The sequence below is a fragment of the Lutjanus erythropterus genome, chromosome 3 (assembly GCF_056507025.1).
Source record: "Lutjanus erythropterus isolate fLutEry1 chromosome 3, fLutEry1.hap2, whole genome shotgun sequence".
NCBI classification, from domain to species: Eukaryota; Metazoa; Chordata; class Actinopteri; order Lutjaniformes; family Lutjanidae; genus Lutjanus; species Lutjanus erythropterus.
This window is the reverse complement of record NC_139319.1, coordinates 2275576-2297395: the sequence shown is the minus strand read 5'-3', so window position 1 is coordinate 2297395 and position 21820 is coordinate 2275576. Positions and strand designations below refer to the sequence as shown.

The following is a 21820-nucleotide window of genomic DNA, read 5'->3' as shown; positions in this document are numbered from 1 at the left end:
CTCTATCTCTAAATGAGATAAAAACTATATTTAAATAAAATGTGTCAAATGCTGCAAAATTAAAAAAAACAGCCCTTTATCTTTCTGAATATTTATGCACTATGATTCCTGATTGACCACTTTTTTAAATTTATTTTTTATTTATTTTGTCCTAAATTTTTTTTCATATTTTCCTTTTTAGTTGTATCGTAATAATAATAATAATAATAATTGAAAAAAAACTTTAGAAGGTAATTATGTGTTTGCAACTTGTTGCGCTGCCCTCAAGTGGAAGAAAAATTAACTGTTTCAGATTTAAGATTTGAATCCAAGTTTTCAGATTCAACAAACTGATATGGAACAGTTTTATCATCATAAATGTTTATCAGAATTGCATAATGCTGGATTATTATTTGCATCTTACTGCAAAAACTATTCTTCAGTCTTCAGAGATCGCGCTTTTATTCTGAAGGAATCACACCTGAAGGCTTCCGGCGGGTTGTTACCGTAACGTTGACTTGTTGGTGTGCAGGCAGGAGACAGGAGGCTTCTGCTGGATTCGGGGAACTAAGATGGACAGTCAAGGGAGAAAAGTGGTGGTTTGTGACAATGGAACCGGGGTAAGTGTGGGAACAGGCGCCGCTGTTGAATCTCTCTCCGCGTCGCTGTTGGTGCTTCGGCGGTGCAGCTTAATGAGAAATTACAGAGGACTGAAAACAGGAAGTCACACAGAGCTAACAGGCTAACGCCTTAGCTTGTCTGGGTGGGTTGTGTTAGGAATGTGTCTGTCAGCTGGATTCACCTCATTCATCTGCTGCAAGGCCACAGCTGACATTCACTGGGAGAGTTTTGTCCAGTTTATTCTTATGTGTAAAGTCATAACACTCGTTTAACCACGAACGTCTCTGACAAAGAGTCTGTGTAGCTTCCTTAGTTTGGTTAGTAACTTTGACAGCAAGCGAGATTTTTTTTCACAGGATGGCGAAGGCATGGCCAGCCCTGCTCTGTCTTTGATTGGCTTACCCTGATATTCCCTACCAATCATCACTCTTCAACCATAACTCAACCAACGAAAGCAACGAAGGCAACGAGGTTTAAGCCAATCAGAGTCAAAGTTGGGCGGGACATAACCTCGCTATCGTGGGGAAAAAAGGCTAACGGTATGCACGGACAGTTAGCTAATTTACGTAGATTCACAGTAAAATTGATCACAATAACAACCGTCCCTCCAAGTAAACACATAGCATTTAAGCACCGTTATGTTTCTCGGTAATTTATGTTTTTAAGTCATAACTATGAAGTTAACTGTAAATGTAGTTATAACGGTACGTTCTCAGGTAATATTAGCCACATATCCTTATCTTTAGTTCGCTACATATTCGTAGTTTGGAGCAAAATCACCACTCAACAGAGACAGTTAAAAAGATTAGGCTTTTTTCGAGACCAGAATGACAATTATCAGTTTTTCCCCTTTATTTTGGTCGCGTATAGAACAGAACCTTAGATTCGCGGAACTCTCGCGAGATTGCAATCATTGTTTCTTTATTGTGCACGTTGTACAAAATAATGACATTTAAAAGTCTCACAATGTTTTGATTGATATGTGCTCTGGATTTAGCGACGAAAACACCTGGTTTAGTTTAGGCAGAGATCATGGTTTGGGTTAAAATTTTCACTCTCGCGAGATCATTCATGGGTCTGGGGTTCTCATTAGCTAGGTCAGCTCTGTACCCAATTCAAACAGCCCCGCCCTCGTTAAACAGTGCAGCGGTCGCTTCACTCTCCTCAGCAATGTATTAATTCACACACATGCGGGACAACTGCAAGCATTTCTTTAAATTATCACATGTCATGCTAATGTTATCTTTTAGAAATGAGACATGAGTTCCACCAAATCACCGAATAAAACTGAAGCGAGCCAGTGCGCATGCGTGAGACAGTGGTTGCGGAAGTTGAAACAGTTCTTCCATGTAAGGAAACTTGTCAGGTCTGCTGCAGCTTTCACCAGCCTGAAATCTGAATAGAGATTTTCTGAGCCTGCCTACACGTTTTGTAAATCATAAACCAGAGGAAGTCTGTTTGCCTCTGGTTAAACACAGAGAGAATTACCTTAAGGACTTCTGTCTTAGTAAGAAAAACGAAAAACAAATACACAGACTCAGAAATATTGTACTGTATGAATATAAGGACACATTAATTTCAGGGAAAATGGGCCAAGGTACTAGCTGTCATCTCATTTCATTTGCTGGTTAGAGAAGCACCTGTTTGATATGTTGGATTTTTATTAACCCCAATACTGACCTTATCAAGCTGATCAGACATGATTGATCTACATTAAATACAGTTTGTGTTCTGCTCAGGTTATTCACTGTAGTGGGCTGACATTTTTTCATAAAGCTACTGCTGATACGACTTCACTTCCTGCATGTGCCTCAAAACAAACGCATTTTAATATGAAGGAACATTGGATGGAAATAATCACTTTAATTACATGTTTATTCAAGCTTGTTGAAGCAGAAGGTTCAGAAAACTTATTTGATATTACATTTAATGAATAATGAAGTTTTTTGGGTTAGTGAGACTTATCTTATTCTGAATAATAGAGCAGCTGCATCAAAACGACAAGACCTTATTGTTATTGGTTTACAAAATGTTGTTGTCCAAGTTGATTTTCTCAACCCAGTTGTTATAAAAAACTAAGATTTTGTCAAGGTTTCAGTTTTACATGTGAGATGTATATTGATTGAATATATGATGTATATATTATGGTATGAAATATATGACAGTGGAACCCAGTTTGCTGCATTAAATATCAAGTTGATTGAGCATGAATGTTCAATATATAAATATCTATCTCGAAACCCTAGTACAACATGTATTGTCCTTTACCATTTTTTTTTTTTTAAATATTGTAACGTGTTTTTCCTTCTTTTCTTCTTTAAATCTAATCCTAGTTTGTCAAGTGCGGCTATGCAGGCTCCAACTTCCCCGAACACATTTTCCCTGCGCTGGTTGGCCGGCCAATCATCCGCTCCACAGCTAAAGTTGGCAACATTGAAATCAAGGTAATTTCACCCACCTGAGTGCGTTTTCATTTCTTTCTTTCTATTAGAAAGTAGTTCCCACATGAAATTGCTCACAACAAGGTCTGTGGATTATCTTGAGTAACTGGGTCATGATTTCTGAAAAGAGACACTGGTTTTGAATTTTTCAAATACATTTTTTGGCCCCTCTGAGCACCGCAGGACTAGTGTCATCTAGTTCTGTTATACTGGAGAGAAGTCAGAAATCTCTCCAGCTGTAATCTAAACTCACACCAAAACAGTATAGATGGATAAACAGTCAGTTGGAGTGAACTATCCCTTTAACATCCACTGGTCTAAAATATATCTGTCTGCTGTTGACCTTTGACCTCTCACAGGACCTGATGGTGGGCGACGAGGCCAGCGAGCTGCGCTCCATGTTGGAGGTGAACTACCCCATGGAGAACGGCATCGTCAGGAACTGGGACGACATGAAGCACCTGTGGGACTACACCTTCGGCCCCGAGAAACTCAACATCAACTCACGCAACTGCAAGATCCTACTGACCGAGCCGCCCATGAACCCCACCAAGAACAGAGAAAAGATCATCGAGGTGGGTCTGAGAGACAGGAGCAGTGTGACAAAACTGCATTCATAACAAGTCGCACAAACAAAAAAAACAAGAATTTATGTCATGCTTTTGTTTTCCTATATACTCGTTAACTGATACTCTGTGTTTCTCCTGCCAGGTGATGTTTGAAACATACCAGTTCACAGGAGTTTATATCGCCATCCAGGCTGTCCTCACTCTCTACGCTCAAGGTTTGTTTGTCTCTGTGACACTCATGATCACTGCTACACTAGAATGTTTTAGCATTGGGAGGTTATTAAACTATCAGGTCTAACTTGTGAGGGATTTTGTTTCGACTGTGCCACATCACAAAATATTGAGCTCTCAAAGCGCTACCTTACCTTTTTTGCACCGTTTGGAGCAAGTGGACTCTTGACTGACACTTCTTAAGTAGCCACTAACAGCTGTGATGATAACCACTTTACCTCAATACCGCAGCCATATGATCCACCGCAGGGTTGAACTCATTATCGTCATCAATGCAGATTTTATTTTGAAGGGTCAGTCTCCTGTTGAGATGAGCACATTGCATGTAAAGATCAGCGCTGTCATACACAAGTCAGGAACACAGCCTCTGATTGGTCGACAGACTAAACCTAAAGCCTAAAACACACCACCGCCGGACGCCACGTTTCAAAATAGCCGCCTCTATTATTTTCTATGGACAAGCCCTACACCAACGGCGGCGGCCATTTTTGCACCTTAATTAGTCGGATGGACTCTTGATTTTTAATGAGCCAGTCACCTTTCCTGTTTTGTCTCCCTTAGTATAAAGTTTTCAGACTCTAAAGAATAATGTTTGAGCTTCTCATCTAAGGCATGCTGGGAGATGTAGGCATTGTACAAGCCTGTATGTGATGCTGATACCAGGCCCTGTAGGTCACTGAGCCGCCGGTTTGTGTCTCCTCCTGACTGTATGCAGGATGTTGAACACTGTGTTGCACCATTAGCGATGCTGTGGAACAGTGTTGTTCGGCAGTTGTGTTTTGTAACTGGTGTCTTGTTTTTTTTTTACAGGACTGCTGACGGGAGTGGTGGTCGACTCTGGTGACGGCGTCACTCACATCTGTCCGGTGTATGAAGGCTTCTCTCTGCCCCACCTGACCCGACGTCTTGACATCGCAGGGAGGGACATAACACGCTACCTCATCAAGGTACTGACACCTTCACACAGTGAAGAGCTGACTTTATGTTTCCCTCAATGTGGTGCACAGTGTGCGGCTGCTTGTTTTACGTTGGTGCTTATTTTACAAAATGTAAAATGAATGTATTTCATAAAAATGATCCCCACCAATCCCGCCCAGCTGCTGCTGCTGCGAGGTTACGCCTTCAACCATTCAGCGGACTTTGAGACGGTGAGGATGATGAAGGAGAAGCTTTGCTACGTCGGTTATAACATCGAACAGGAGCAGAAACTGGCGCTGGAGACAACAGTGCTGGTCGAGTCGTACACGGTCAGTCATCGTCTTGTCTGAAATATTTTATCTGTTTTTTCACTGATGATGAGACAGCAGTTTGACAGGATTATTATTATTTTATTGTCGATTAATCTGTCAGTTATTTTCTCAATAAATTGATCAGTTGTTTCATCTTTAAAATGTCAGAAAATGGTGCAAAATGTCAGTGTTTCCTAAAGCCCGAGATGACGTCCTCAGATGTCTTGTTTTGGCCACAACCCAAAGATATTCAGTTTACTGTCAGAGATGAGTGAAGAAACCAGAAAATATTCACATTTAAGAAGCTGAAATCACAGAATTTAGATTTATTTTCTTCTTAAAATATCACTTGAGTCAATGAATCGCTAATCTTAATAAAATAATTAGATACAATAATAAAAATATATAGAATATTAGAAGGCAACTAATTTAATAATCGATTCATGATTGACTGATGGATTCATTGTTGCAGCTCTAATTGAGACGTCATGACATTTCTGAAGACAGGAACTTTGTGTGTGTCCTCAGCTCCCGGACGGCAGGGTGATCAAAGTGGGAGGTGAGCGGTTCGAAGCCCCCGAGGCTCTGTTCCAACCTCACCTCATCAATGTGGAGGGGGTGGGGGTGGCCGAGCTGCTCTTCAACACCATCCAGGCCGCAGATATCGACACCAGGTGAGCTGTCCGGGGGGGGGGGGGGGGTCGCTCGTCTTTTATAGTCAGTGAAACACTCAGGAAAGTTTCCTCTTTAACCACTGTCACACTTGCACTGCAACTCTGCAGTTATTCACACACGGCCCAGAAGAGCTGCGTGTGTGAACACAAACGTATGCGTTTTTTGGCCCAGATTTAACTCTGTCAGCTCCAGGTGACACACATGAGTGAATAGAATAGCTTATCGTGTTGCTCACCCTGTGCGGTGTGCAGCTGCTCGCCTGTATTGCTTGGTTCTGCTGGTCAATATCAGCCTCCATGAGTCTACCATTTTTTAGCTCACATTTTAATGCCTGTGATGTAATCACAGTCAGAAAAGTAAAAGTGTGTGTCCTGCAAATCTCAACTCACCATGAACGTCTTTCCTGTCGAGCAGGCAGACTGGAATCATCTGATCTCTGCATCTATCACTCGTCTCCTCCTCCATCACAGTTTGTTCATTGACTGACACTCGGGGTTTTCATGCCTACTCTGTTTGGTCCAGACTTTTGGAATTTTTCCAGAGCAAAATAAAATATGAAATACATCAGAGTGACATGTAGTCACTAACAGTCCAGTGTTTGAGCTGATTGTGACTCTGTTATAAAACTTTTTAAACAGCACGTATTTCATCATAGGACACTAAATCCCTCCATAACAACACAAGCCAGGTTCAAGTTTTACTTGCCTCTGTACAAATGGTTTTATTTATTTGTTTTTATTTGATAATCACTAAGAATATAGTTAATTGTTATGTTTAATCTGCGATAAGAAAATGTTCATCACAGTTTCTCAAAGTTCAAGGTGATCGCTGTAAATGTCTTGTTTTGTCAGTTTAAAACCCAAAGATGTTCAGTTTCATATCACATATAACGAAGGAAAACAGGAAATCTCCATATTTGAGAGGCTGAATCAGAATTTCTGCATGAAAAACTTTAAAAACTTGAAATTCTTTTTTACAACTTGCCCAGTCAGGCAAGTGAGTTGGTACATTTACTAGCCCGACGTGACATTCTATTTGCCCCAGGCAAACGGGCAATCCTTAATGTTGACCCCTGCAGCCTAACAGTTATTAACACATTTACACACAGTTTGTCAGGATTAAGACTTCTTACTAGCAGCCAGGATGGAGAAATAAATGAAATAAAAAATAAGTTTCACATTTGTCATTAATAATGATAATAACTTTATTTATACAGATCGTACATGATTGTTTTTCTGTGATCAGGGCTGAGTTCTACAAACACATCGTCCTGTCTGGAGGCTCCACCATGTATCCCGGCCTGCCGTCCCGCCTGGAGCGCGAACTGAAGCAGCTGTACTTGGAGCGAGTGCTGAAGGGAGACGTCGACAAGCTATCTGTGAGTACAGACCCAGAAACCAACACGTCTAAAGCATGCAGCCCAGCTCACTTTCAAGTTTCAGTCATGTTTTAGTCATCTGAATTGCCTAGAATTTGAGACTTGTGACTAAAGTCTAACAGATTGAGTCAAAGTGAAATGCTAACATTAAGTCGACTACATCTCTGCTCCTTTCCTCTGTCCTCTGTCTCATCTGTAATCACTACAGGACAGTGGTGTTTTTTTTTAGCTTGTGTTGTATTTCAGATTCAGTGAAAACACACCAGCTCTGGTTAGCTGATAAAATAACTTTAGCTGGGGGAAATAAGTTTCAAATGTTGACATTTCTGTAAAGTTCATGAGACATGCAGCGAGTGCATTCTAGCAGAATTTCCAGGTTGACCTGCACTATGCAGACGTGTGCATCTACCCTCCTCTGCCACACACAGAAAGATTAGTTCTGACTGAATCTCTTCACAACTCGTCCCTCCTTTCCATCCTTGACTTTATTTTAGATGCAAACTTTTGCTTGATGGAGTTAATCAGCGACAGAAATGCTTCCTTCTTGTGCAGTGAGCGTGTTTGCCAGTAGATGGTGCTGAAGCCACAGTCTTGTTGATGCCTTCAACACCTCAGAAACATCTCTCTCTGTCATGGTCCTGTGATGACAAGGTGAAAATAAAACCTCTTATTGTTCCCGTGTCTCTTCCTGAGGGAAGCGCGCTCTGCTGCTCCTGCAGCCGCTCAGGGAAATCCTCCAACCTGTAATTAAAAGACTTCAGTCTATTTTAGAGACCTGGCAGGGCGGCAGGGGTTTCAACACGTTATTATCTCTTCCTTTTCTCTCTTAACACTCTGCTCTTCTTCCTGCTTCATCTCATTCGCAGAAATTCAAGATCAGGATAGAGGATCCCCCTCGGCGTAAACACATGGTGTTCCTGGGCGGCGCCGTGCTGGCCGACATCATGAAGGATAAGGACAACTTCTGGATGACACGAGAAGAGTACCAGGAGAAAGGGACGCGGGTGCTGGAGAAGCTCGGAGTCACCGTCAGATAAAACACAAACAAACAAACAAACAAAAACACTTCCCGCTCCCCCTCCGCTCCACCGTCCCTCCATCTACGCCCGTCAGCTGGTACCCATGCATCGCTTATCTTGATGTGTCTGGACGGTCACGCCATGTCTTCGATTCACGCTCATTTTTGAAAAGCAAACAGTGACGGAGGGAGGGGGGAGGGGAAGGAGGGATGAAGGATGTGGAGTTTCATGTCAACGGGCAGGGAATCACCAGAATTCTTAAATATTCGCCCACAAATGCAGAGATTAATGTTATGTTTTAAGCGCTGCATGATATTGCATTTCCATTTAAAGGAATAGTGCAACATTTAATGAAATATGCTTATTTGCTTTCTTGGCTGGATGATAAGAATGGCACCACTCGAAAATGTCCCCATTCAGTATGAAGCTAGAGACAGTTAGCTGAGCTTAGCATAAAGTCTGGAAGCAGGTAACAGTGGCGGAGACAAAAGGGGAAACGAAAAGTCGTCATTATTCGTTACTTTATAATATATTGTCCATTCTTGGGAATTCTTATTCCTGATATTCCTGATCTTATTTAAAAGATCAGACTCTCAGCTGTTAAACCTTGTAATGAGGCAGCCACCTGGTGATTACATTTTTAAATTAAACGTAGACGTCACCTCTGGCAGATTTGTTCGTCTCTTACAGAATTGACAAAATGTTACATTTTTATTTCACAGCAGAGTCGTAGTGAGCAGCCATTTTATTTTTTAAAGTTGCTCAGAGTCTCTTAATGCTAATAAAATCATAATTCATATTTAATTTTGATTTAGGAGGACTACAGAGTCGACATGTTATGGCTGAGACACATCTGATAGCAATATTATTCAATGACTTTGTCTAAAAATATAAAGTTTACCGGTGCTTGAGCAGTATTCCAGCCTTTTTTTAAACCAGGAAGTGAGACAGGGGTCCTTAGGGTATAGCTGACCTTTTTATGCCTGATTAAATCAGATTTTTGTTGACAGAAATCTGGGACACATCTTTGAAGTGCCAACATTTTCATTGAAAAACATCTATTTTAAAACAAAGATGATTATAGTATCACATTTTTACATTAGCAGGTATTCTTAGTTTGAGTTTTTGAAGGATTTTAACACGTTTTTAAATAGTTTGAAGTTGTGAATTCTTGTCTGGGACAAGGCTGTTTTCTGGCACAGAGCAAGTTTTGAGGTTTTTGTTTTGGTAGGACACGATTTGTCCCAGTTCTTAAGAATGGATGAAATACCAGGCCTATACCCTCGGCTGTGAGACTGCCTGACAACCAGCACAAACTTCAAGAAACAAACACAACCTGATGTTTTTACTCTTAGGTCAAACAAACAAGATAAATCATGTTAATCAATGAGCTTTAGGGGTTCTAGTAGGTTGAATTTGTGGCTTTTGGGCTGAGCCAGGCTACCTGTTTCCAATCTCTAAGCTTTATATTTACTGTACAGACATTAGAAGTATCAGTGTTATCATCCAGCTCTTGAAGAAAGCAAAAAGTATATTTTATCAAACTATTCATTTAAAGACAAAATCATTATCATCGGCTGTTCAACCTCAAACTGTTCTGTCTGAGGCATTTAAATATTTTTTTCTATAGAGCAGCTCATCAAGTATTTTGGGTCGTTGGTGCCTTTCGCAACGCCAAAATGAGCTACTGGCCAATGATGATGATGATGATTATTATTATTAGTGATGGAAGTAAGTTCCTTTCCAAAACGAGGCCTTGGCCATGTGAGAAATGTGTCACCTAATCTGTGAAAACAGATGCAGGCATTTAAAAATAATGCTCACAGTGTGGAGCATTACAGAGATGAGATATCTGAACAAATAGATCATTACATACTGTGTCTTTTTAAAAAACTGATCATCAGATAACATCCTCCCCTCCCCTCACGCATCGTGTCTCGGATCGACTGTCTGTACTGTAGGTGCAGCGGGGCACAGCAGGCAGCCATCTTTGTGTCTTCTCAGTGTTTGGGACGGTCGCTTGCTTCTTGAGCAGTTCATGTCCTCCTCTAGAGGTCTGATAAATATGAAGATGTGAGATGAATCTGAAGGAAAACTCTTCTTCCTGAGTCACAGTGTTGGGAGGTTTGATTTGTGTCTCTGTATCCAGTTTTAACGCCAACAAACCTCAGATGACACAGGATTTATTAGAGAAATGTTTGCATTCCTTAGTTGTTGCAAAGCATCAAGTCATTCCTTAACCTCGATCCAGGACTGTCATACCACGGATCAGCGACCTTTCAGTCACTGAGCAACTTTTAAAGTTTGTGTCAGGAAGATTTTGAAAAACTGGTGGTAGGAAATCTTTTTAATGAACTATAAGAGGTGAAAAGTGGCATTAGGTCAGTTATAAAGCAGCAAACGACATGAGAAAAGTCTCTTCCTCTACAGTTTGTACCAACATCACTGTCATTTAGCTTCCAGCCACCAGAGGCAGCGCTGAGCTCCATTTTACTATATTTGCAACATCCATGCTGCAATTTGAACATGATAATTTCCTCCTGTTCATTTGACATATTTAACCATGGAAGTATGATGGCTGCGTAACAGTGTACCATCCATGATGACTTTTTGTACTTCTATCAATACAGGCTGAGTCTAAAAATGAACAAAGTGTGATTTAAAAGGAGAAGGATGAAAGATGCAGACATCAGCAAAGTTCAGGTATCAGAATTGTTATCAGGAAGGAAAATTTTGTATTGACCGCAATGGAAGAGACAAATTCACGTTTCTTGACACTCGTTTAACTTTGTTTGACTCCGCCTCATAATGAAGTTCATTAAGGAGAAAATCTTTGTATTAATTCTTTTCATAATAAATGTTGCGACGCACTCAGTGACTGAAATGTCTGAGAAACAGGACTCTGATATGTAATATGACAGTCCTTGATCATGGCTACTCACTTCTCTTGTGACTATAATTCACTGTGCTTTTCCACTGAGGCGCCATCAGCTTCTTTTTATTATTAATATTTTTTTTATACTTGTGTTTCTTTTCTCTTTATGTTCCTAAACATTGATGTGCTTTTTGTTTCAGAGAGCAGGTTTGTCTTTCCTCTGAGAGACTGTATCATTCCCCGTCTTCACTGAGGGTCACACAGAAGATTTCTGCCCTCAACAGCTAAAATGAAACATATCCTGTTTTAAAAAGGAATTTTTCAAAAGTAATTCCATGTCTCGGTCCAGAAGGAGAAGCGGAGGTGAGGACAGTAGAGTCAAACGCTGTGTCTCAGTTCATGTACTTCTGTGCTTACACTTCCTGAGGGCGTTCACATTTACAGATTTACAGATATGAGTCATGCTTGTATTTTTATCAATAAGATGATGTGGTAGATGTTGTGGCGGCTTTAGTTCACCTATGAAGAAGTAGAAGCTGCGATCGGCATCTCCTGTCAACATTAGTCCTCGATTTGAGACAGAACCTCCCTGCTGAAACTCACTCACTGTGGAAGTGAGTACACAGTGTACTCAGTGTATTAAAGGAAGTATCTGAACTGAGACGCACTGAAACTGAGTTGGTTGATGATGCAAACATTTCTGTAACCATAAATGATCTCATTGGTTGAGATGGAGTGGAGTGTAGAGATGAAACCGTATTAAAAAAAAAATCATATTTACGTTTTCATATATTGACCAAAATGATCAGTATTATCATGTAATTGTTGAAATGACATCATGTCCTTGACGATTTCACCTGCGAGACTGTTGCTCACTTTGCTCCATGCTGGACAGTATTTATCCTGAGTGTTTCACGGCGCAGTAATCAAACATGGATTTGAAGCTGTAAAACTAATCATCAGGAATTTTAATCATCAGTTTATCATGAAGCCGATTATTGTTTCATCTCGAGTGGACAGGTCGTATTGTTACTGACAGTAACTTCATCTAAATAATTTGAAGAGACGAGAAGTTATATTATAATTGTTAACCCTGAACACGTGTTCTGTTCAACCAACTCAGAGTTGTTTGTGCATCCAAAAGACTAAAGGGACAGTTTGGATGTTTTTTGAAGCGTGGCTGTATGAGATTGTATTGATCTATTTTCAGTATATTACCTGCAGTAGATGGAGAAGCAGCAGGAGTACCAGTGACCTGTGGACAGGATCAGCAGCAAAATGTATTTAGACGGCTAAACAAAAGAAAACCCTCAGTGTGCACTGTATTAAGAATATTTTCACTTGCTTGCATTTGCTGTCAGCTGTCAGGCAGCGGTGGATCAGGAACTCTTTTGTGTTCTGTTAGTTAATATTGCTGTTTTTGCCGAAGGAGTCTGGTTGAGAGCAACATTTGTCTTAAATATCAGTGACTTCCTCTTGGAAAAGGCTTCCTGACAGCAAGGTCAAAAAATCCTAAATATACAACCACACCTGAAATAATCCAAACTATCCCTTTAAATCTTCACGCTGGCGGTCGGTCTTTTCCGTTTGAATCTTCCTTTTTCCTCATGACCACGCGTCCTCCTCCTCCTCCTCCTCCTCTTCTTCTCCTTCTCGGTCTTGGCTGCACTGACGATGAATTTGTGGGTTTGAGGTTACAGCAGAAGGTGATTTGTGTGGCTTACTGAAATATTATTTGTAATATTAATAAGGATCTGGTGTCAGGAAATGGAGACCACGTAAAAGCTGGTATTTGTGGTTTTCCGTTTGGTTCTTATGTGTATATTGGAGGCACTTGACTCACATATATAAATATAAATGTATAATTTCCTCCTGACAACTCGGTCATCAAGTGCCAAGTACAGTTATTCTTGCTGGATATTATTTTTGGTCGTCCTTTTTATGTTTTGTTTATAGCATAACTGCCAGCCGCTGATTTAAATAAAGCAAAGTGATTTATAGACGCTTGGTGCTGCTGTGTCTTCATGTCTGTTGTCTTAAATAGCGATGACACCGTCCTCTGCTGAGGACAGCAAGACGGGATTATAGGGAAGATTTAGAAAGAAGCGGCTCATCTATTTTCGTGGGGTTTTTTAAGGATTTCCGGAGCCGACAAAAGGACAGCGGCTGAATCAACAGGACAGACAGAATGTGTGTCTCGTCGGAGGACGAAACCTGCTGCTTTAGAGGGTCGCTGTGGTGCAACCGAACTCCAGACGCCGGCTGCTTTTGATGTGGGGCGGTTTCCGAGGCGCTAGCTGAGGAATTCCCGCGCACCGTGGTCACCACTGTAACAGGATTCAAACACCAGAGTGACTCTGGCTCACCTTGATGCCATCAGATCACCTCCATGTTTTCAGGAAGATGCCTTTAGATTATTTTAAAGGATAATTCCAAGGATATTATACATTCTTATTGTCAGCAAACCACTTTAAAAGACTAAAACCACCAAAAACTCTTCTTCCAAAATGGCTTCCTCACTCCTCTTCTGACAGTAAACTGAATATCTTTGAGTTGGGGACAAAAGAGACATTTGAGGATGTCAATGTGGACTTGAGGAAACATTTTGGAGCAACCAAACAACTAATCGATTAGTGGAAAAATTATTGCCAGTTTGATTACTAGTTAAAAAATAGGTTCAAACATGTTTAAAACAGGTGGAGCGCACCTATTTTAAACATGTTTGAACCCAATTTTCAATTGACAAGACTGTGACAGGATTAATTACTTGTTTCTGACATTTTATGGACCAAACAACTAATCGATTAGTGGAAAAATTATTGCCAGATCAATAACGCGACTGTCTGAATGACGAAATTAAACAGGTGTGTGAGAGAACTGCTTCAGACTCTGCAGGAGGGGAGGAGTCTCAGAGTGGGTTGAAGAAAACCTGCGAGGGAGCAGGGTGACCTCACAGAATCAGTTACCATGGTAACCAACCTGGAGTTTAAGTTCCCTCTCCTCCTGAACGTTTCCCCTCATCTCAGGCTTAACAAACTCACTAATCCTGCTTCCTGAAACAGGGGTCCCCGGTCAGCACCAGACACATGTTGACATCTGTTGAGCAACACACACACACACACACACACACACACACATCCAGTGTCCAAACTGAACCACATGACCTATCGTGTTCCTGATTTAACTCAGAGGAAGAAAAAGAATCTGTTGTTGAAGATGCACTAGAGAAAAACAAAAACATCCCCAATCACCATAAACAAGGCTTGAAAATCACCCTGCAAACATCCACAAACCCTGTGTGTGTGTGTGTGTGTGTCCCCAGCAGAGCAGTGTGAGGAATCCAGCGGGCCGGGACGCTCGTCTGGGCCTGATTTACCGAGGCCCCAGTGAGTCTGCCTGCCTCGCTTTGTTTACTCGGATGAAATCTGAAACAAATGTGACTGCGATAGACCACCAAACCCGGCAACACCCCCTCCCCTCCATCCCATCCTGCTCTCAAACATAGCCACGACTCTGTGTGTGTGTGTGTGTGTGTGAGCTGTTTTCTGCAGCTCTAACTAAACACGAGTGCTGCTCTGATCTGACCTGACCGTCCTGTCTGACACTTCAGGATGTTTAAACAGCCTCTGGATGGATTGTTATTAAAGAGACAGTTCACCTGCAAAATCAAAAATATATATTCTTCCTCTGGCCTGTAGTTCTGTTTTTCCATCCAGATAGTTTTAATGTGAGCTGCAGAGTTTTGGAGATATCTGCCGTAGAGATGTCTGTCTTCTCTCCACTATAATGGAACTAGATGGCACTCGGTTGTGGCGCTCGAAGACCCAAAAAATACATTTGAAAAATTCAAAACCAGTCTCTTTACAAAAAGTCAAGATAATACACAGACCTTGTTGTGAGCAGTTTAATGGAGGAACTACTTTCTTTTGAGAAGAGAAGAAAGTAGGTTTGGTAGATTGTATTGCAGAAAGAAAGTAGTTCCAACATGAAACTTCACACAACAAGGTCTGTGTCACAACTCAGGTGTAAACACAGAGGTAACACACAGGAAAAAAAAGGCAAGGTCTTTACTAACAGTCTAAAAGAGGCAAACAATTCAGACAGAGAGGAGGCAAAAATCCTTAAATCTGGAAGCAAACAAACAAACGGTTGATCAAACACTAAGAGAGATCTCCAGAGGGCTAATCAGGGGGATAATCGGGGGCAGGTGAGTCACTGGCAGCAGGTGTCGAGAAAACACAGGAAACTGCAATGACAAGAGAGATGAGAAAAAAAAAAAAAAAAAAAAAAAAAGGGAAATATGCAGGACAAAATCATGACGTTGGATTATCTAAAGTAACCAGGTCATGATTTCTGGAAAGAGACACTGGTGTTGAATTTTTTTACGCACCAAAATTTCTTATAATGCCCCCAATTCCTTAAATTTATTATAATATCTGCCAATTATTTTTCCTACAATTACAAACTCTTAATTATGTCCTTAAAACATAAAAAGTAGTATGACAGCCACCAAATTTTCCAAATGTGAATCATACAATTTTTCTAAATCCAATGAAATAATATATCAAATTTATTTTAATAACCCCTAAGTTTGTTATTTTTATTTTAGGCTATTTTAACCTAAAAAATCCATGAAATATGGTAATAAATTTGTAAAAATTTGTATTTTTCCCCTCTGACTGAATGCTTTTAAAGCCCAAAACCTGTTACAGTGCCACCAAAACCATGTAAAATAAATATATTCCTAATTCTAGAAATTTAAAGTAAAGTTCTTGTGCTTTTCCAGACTGTGTCAGTTGGTTTGTGAGTTTGCGACTGCAGACACAAACCTCGACTGCAGATCGTTGAGGACTTTCAGATGTCGTCTCGTGACGAGCGGCCGTCGTTTTGGCGCCAACTCACCGGGTTTGTGACTCGGGGGCCACCAGATATTTAGATCATAAACAAACACGGAGCTGTAGCAGACAATTACACCACCACTCCCCACCCAACACACACACACACACACACACACACACACACACACCTCCGATTGTCCACAGGCATTGTGGGAAACGGCCTCACCCTCCGGCTGTCACAGGATGCAGTCTCTTTCTCTGTCTTTTTGTTACACAAGCACAATAACATCCTGATTTGTGTCCTGTGGCGTCCCTGCAGTCACTGGACGGTGAAGTGGCCCCGGAGCCTCGCAGGGGCCCCGACTGCAGCCAGAGGGCCGTCATTGTCCAGCCAGGAGCTCAGAGAAGAACCTGTGTTGAAATCTGCGCTGTTTTTTTTTTTTTTTTTTACAATTGCTTGCACACTAAGATTAAAACTCACACACAGTGAAATCTGACACTCAAGGAACGAAACTTCGGCCCAGATCTGCACAATCATAAGCACATTTTCAGCTTCACACTTTCTGCAAAACACTTAACGGTGTTTTTCAAATCAATGAACACTCTTCTCTTCTCTACATGTCAGGTGCACAGACACTCAGGTGCTTGATTGTAAACTCAAGAGAACCATAAAAAGTCAACTCTGTGTAACTGTCTGCAACACAAACTGAGGATGTCAGTAAAGAAGGTGAGGACTGAATTTATCAGACGTGTTTCGAACAACAACACTGGTCGACCACAGAGTTCAGCTCAACCTCAGCAGATCTGTAATAATCAGTCATTTGAAAATTCTGACATGAGCTTTGTTTCAGCTCAGAACAAGAGGTCATGTTCGTGTCAGAGGAACTCGGTGTCATTGCAGTAGGTGCTTCATCATCTGTTGCTGGGCAGAAATCTGTGCTCTACTGAGTGACCTCTGCTGGTTTAATATTGGTTCATTACAAAGAACAGAAAAGAAGAAGAAGAAGAAGAAGAAGAAGAAGAAGAAGAAGAAGTCTGAGGACTTTGGTTTTAAAATGTTTGGATGATCGTCTCAAAAACGCACGCACACACACGCACGCGCACGCACGCACGCACACACACACCCACACACACACACACACACACACACACACACACACACACACACACACACACACACTATCCAGGCTGTTTGTTGAGTTTCCAGATGATGTATTTGTATTTTATACATGTCTCATTGTCTCTTTTCTCTCTTAGAAGAGATTTACATCCATCATATTAGAAACAATAAAAAAATAGAACTGAAAATGTACATCATACACTTGATACATATACATATATATATATATATATTCTGTTTTTTACATAGGTAAAAATGTGAATTATATAAAAAAGACAAACCAATGAATTCACCGTTTGCTTTGCTTTTTTTTTTTTTTTTTTTTTACAGTTATTATTTTCTGAAATATACATCAGGACATAAATGAAGAGGAGGCTTCAGGCACTTTCCTTTAATAGCTGAAGTGAACGCAGGCCGAAGACGCTGCGTCCAACAGACAAACTGCTTTTGGTTCACTTTCCTCGCCACAACACAGAAACACAGAAAAGTAAACGTGGGTGGGTTGGGGGGTGGCAGCGGTCTCGTGAAGCTCGACTGACAGGAAACGACGGCAGAAAGAGGAGACAGAGGTGAGACGGACAGACGGATGGACGGACGGACAGGACGACAGCTGTATAACAGAGGCCTTCACTCCTGAGTGCTGCTCCACTGAGCTTCAACACTTTTTTAAAATAAAAGGTGCTAAGTGTAGGATTTTAGTAGCCTACTGTTAAATACAAATCATCTGTGTTTAACATCTTCTGAATCGATTGACTTCATACCTTTCAGGCAGCCGCTGGATGATTTTGAATTCCTGTTTTGCGTTTAAAGCAGGGGCGTCAAACATACGGCCCGCGGGCCAGATCCAGCCCGCCAAAAGGTTCCAATCCGGACCGCCAGATGAGTTTGTAAAGCGTGAAAACTGCAGAGAAGTTATTAATTCCAATTTAACAATAAAATGCACAGTTAGTCCTGAAAACTACACAGTTGTCAGCAAAAAACTAACTGCAGGATGCAAAACATGCAGGTCGAAAATGACACGACACCGTTGAAGGTGTTTGAAGTTGCTGAAAGGACGCTCTGACTCTGTCTCCGACTGCAGCTCACTGATTCTGTAAACTGTGTGCTGCGTTTTACAAGAGTGAATGTTTCCATTTATCCATTTCATTCCATTTAACCAGTATTTTAGTCAGTTACTCCAATACTTACTTGGCAGACTGTTACAAGTTGTGTACTCCATCATAGTCTACATTAATTTTGTTAGTGATGCTACGAACACAAAGAGTTATAGTCCATATTTGTCTATCACTCTGCATTACAGGCGGGTTGCACCAACAAGGATTCATTTTTAAACCAGATTAAATCATAGTTTAAATTATGTTGCACCAAACTTTTAGACCACTGTTTAAACCTCAGTTACATTTTTACTCTGAACCTAAATTACATTAAATTCTGTTGCACCAAAACTGTGAACTCAAATTTAAAACTTTTTATTACAAATTTTATTTATTTATCTTTTTTTTTTTTACATGAACTGAACAAAATGTTTGTTTTTTTTTGCTCTGCTCACTGATTTTTATGATTTTATAAAAGCTCAGCTGAGCCCAGTGGCTGCCTCAGAGGAAGGAAATCAAACTAAAAACTGATGGTGCCGTTTGTAAAATGTTCAGCAGCTTTAGGACATAAAATGATGCGGCCTCGGTTAAACCGTGAGCTGCTCCATCAGAACACGGTTTGTTTAGTTTGTGATCTCCATACAGAAGAATTACAGGGTCAAAACTTTAACGGGATCGTAGAATCGCTTCAGTGACCAAAGGAAAACATAGTAAAGACACAGAAAATAAAACAAAGAAAGAGGAAAAGACCGAAGCTCTGGAAATGACGAGGACAATAAATAATTTAGCGTCACACTTGCTGGAGTTTGTTCTTCTGTGTAGTGATGAAGACTGAGGTTTGTTTCCTGTGATGAATCTACGGCTCCGTTTTATTTACCTGCTGCAGCTTATTCACCAGTTTTATCTTCAGGAGAATCAGAATCACTCAGTGTTCAGACTGTTCATCAGGACTCACATGTTTCTGAGAAATGAGCACAAAGTCTTAGAATGGAGGTTTGAGACCATTATTATATATTATATATTCTTCTTCTTCTCTTTTTTATTTCACTTTTAACATTTACTATTGACTGTATATGTGACTTTTTGCTTTGGCAACATATTTGATCTAAAACGAAGCTGATTAAACTGAAACTGAAATCCAGTATTACGATGAGATCCATTTCTTTACAGTGAAACGTTGTGGATAAATTATCAAGCAGTAGTGGCACTGAACTGATTACCAGGATTTCTGAGTGTGGAAACTAATTAAAACAAGGTGTTAAGATTGTGTTTCAGCCATTCCTGAGAACTGGGACAAATCATGTCCTACTAAAAAAAAACTTCTTAATTTCAATTTGTTGGTGAAAATTAATTCTTTAAGGATTTGTATATAAGAAATATATGCAATTTATGAAATGTTTTTGTCTGCTTTAAGTATTTTAATTTCTGAACTTGCTCTGTACCTGAAAGCAGCCTCGTCCCAGACAAGAATTCACAACTTCAAACTATTTAAAAATGTTTTAAAAGTCTTCAAAATCTAAAACTAACAATACCTACAACAAGTGTGCCACCATAATCATCTTTGTTTTAAAATATATTTTTTTCAATGAAAATGTTGGCCCTTTAAAATTGTGTCTCAGATTTCTGTCAACAAAAATCTGATTTAATCAGGCATAAAAGGGTCAGCTACACCCTTAGGACCCTTGTCTCACTTCCTGGAATACTGCTGAAGCACTGGTAAACTTTCTATTTTCAGACAAAATCAATAAATAATATTGCTATCAGCTATAAAATGTCGACTCTGTAGTCCTTATAAATCAAAGCTAAATAAGAATGATGGTTTAAAATGTGTATTTTCATTAACATTAACTTTAAAACATAAAATAGCTGCTCACTATGAAATGGAACATTTTGTCAACTCTGTGAAACATCTACATTTACTAAAAATTAGGATTTTGGCCTGTTACAAGGTTAAATAGCTAAGATTTTGATCTTTTAAACTACATGTTCCAGCATAATTGAAGAGTAAAAATTAAATACAGTTTTGTCCCAGTTCTCAAGAATAAGTGATTTATTGCTACAAGAAATTAAGCCTTTCTCTTGGATGTTTAAAACAACAAGACCTGAGGATGTCGGCGCCTGTCAGTGGTCCTGCTGAGCTCCTCCATATGTATATAAATATACATAAATACAGTATATATATATATATGTATATATGTATATACAATGACCAGGACATGTTAGAAAAAACATGCATGCACCATCTTTGAAATCTAACTGACAGTTAAATTTGGTTTGATTTGCACCAAACAGCTGATGTGTGGAGAGATACGGTGCAGTTCCAGCAGGCAGGCAGAGGGAGGCGCTCTGCTGGAATATACAGAAAGACTACGGCTGAGAAAACGTAAAGGCTGTCTGGCAGAAAAGTAGTGACAAGGCTCTAAATTTAGCGTACACTTGAACAGATGCAGATCTTTTAGGTAGGGTTTTAATAATGTGGGTAAAAACATTTTTCTGCTGAAACCCGTCTGCAACAGGAGAACGCTGAGGAACTTCTCTCCTGTTCCACTAACCAGGACCACGCTGACGGCCATCTACTGAAGGTAACACACTGACTATGAATCAGTATCTCATAGAGCCACACAAACCTGTCCACTGCCATCACGATTACGACAGTTATGAAAGAAAATTATTATTATTTGATTCTTTTTTTTTCAAACTTTTTATCTGCACTTTCAGACTATGCACTCATTTCACAAAAATACTGTTGGATCGATCGATTTGCTCCTTCAGACCGGGCATCAGGAAGAACAGTTTTCTACGTGAGCTGAGGATGGCCGTGCTTGCAATAATTTTTTAATTGCAGAATAATTGCAAGCACAGACGTTCTCATACTCCGCAGCTTTCTACATGTTCTTTTTGAAACATCCTTTAATAAATAAATTGAACAGGTTACATTTCTTAAAAAGACAGAGGCCAACATCCGACTTTTGTTGTTAAAAAATTTGTAAATTAGTGATGATGATGATTAGACTCTCTTTCTTGCTTTTGTGTCAATATTTATGCCAATAAAATGATCATTTTCTGATACCCAGTCCTTTGACAGTACCTGAGCACACAGTGATTATGAAGCTCCCTTTCCCACACACACACACACACACACACACACACACACACACACACACACACACACACACACTGAGCTTAAGTATCTGAAGCAGTGTTCTGTCATAGCTTTACTCTTACTGGGATTTTTGTTCTTCTTTTCATCAAACAAACCTCGAAACCACAAACCAATAAAGACAGACCAGTATGACCAGTATGACCAGTACACCAGACAGCAGGAGATGATTCAGTGAGATGCACCAGTGCACACTGTGTTTGTAGCTGCAAAAAAAATGGATGATTGATCTGCACAAAACTTTAGTTATTCAGATTTAAATCCAACATGCTGACGTCCAGTTTTGCAAATGTTACCTTCCGTGGATCATTCAGGACTGGGAATCAGCAATCTAACTGGTCAAGCCAAACTGGTTCTATCTGTTCAGCTTGCTGGGAGGTGAGCAGAGCGGCTCTCAGACCAGTTAAGTGCCTCTGCTGAACAACAACAGGGAACCAGAGCTGCAAAACATTCACCTTAACAGTAACTATGTGTCTGCAGAATAAAAGAAAAGTTTGCTTTCTTGTTGACAGTTGAATGAGAAGATCAACAAAATTCCTGTGTCAGGATGTGGTTAGCCTAGCTTAGCATAAAGACTGGAGGAATCAGCTA

General features: G+C 40.2%; 1 protein-coding gene across 1 annotated transcript; it reads left to right on the top strand.

Moving 5' to 3' along the window:
* Window positions 1–482: 482 nt before the first annotated feature.
* On the top strand, window positions 483–8639 carry LOC146329380 (actin-related protein 2-B). Its single transcript, XM_084714631.1, has 9 exons — window positions 483–599; window positions 2934–3044; window positions 3401–3616; window positions 3753–3825; window positions 4652–4788; window positions 4939–5088; window positions 5599–5744; window positions 6991–7123; window positions 7990–8639. Exons 1-9 carry the CDS (start codon window positions 552–554, stop codon window positions 8158–8160), a joined length of 1185 nt encoding a protein of 394 aa, XP_084570757.1. The 5' UTR covers window positions 483–551; the 3' UTR covers window positions 8161–8639.
* Window positions 8640–21820: the final 13181 nt, after the last annotated feature.

Bases quoted from the DNA above. Each gene is read 5' to 3' on its own strand.
- LOC146329380 (XM_084714631.1), top strand. From the start codon at position 552: ATGGACAGTCAAGGGAGAAAAGTGGTGGTTTGTGACAATGGAACCGGG. The intron at 3,045-3,400 runs GTAATTTCACCC...GACCTCTCACAG, and splicing joins TTGGCAACATTGAAATCAAG to GACCTGATGGTGGGCGACGA. The intron at 4,789-4,938 runs GTACTGACACCT...AATCCCGCCCAG, and splicing joins TAACACGCTACCTCATCAAG to CTGCTGCTGCTGCGAGGTTA.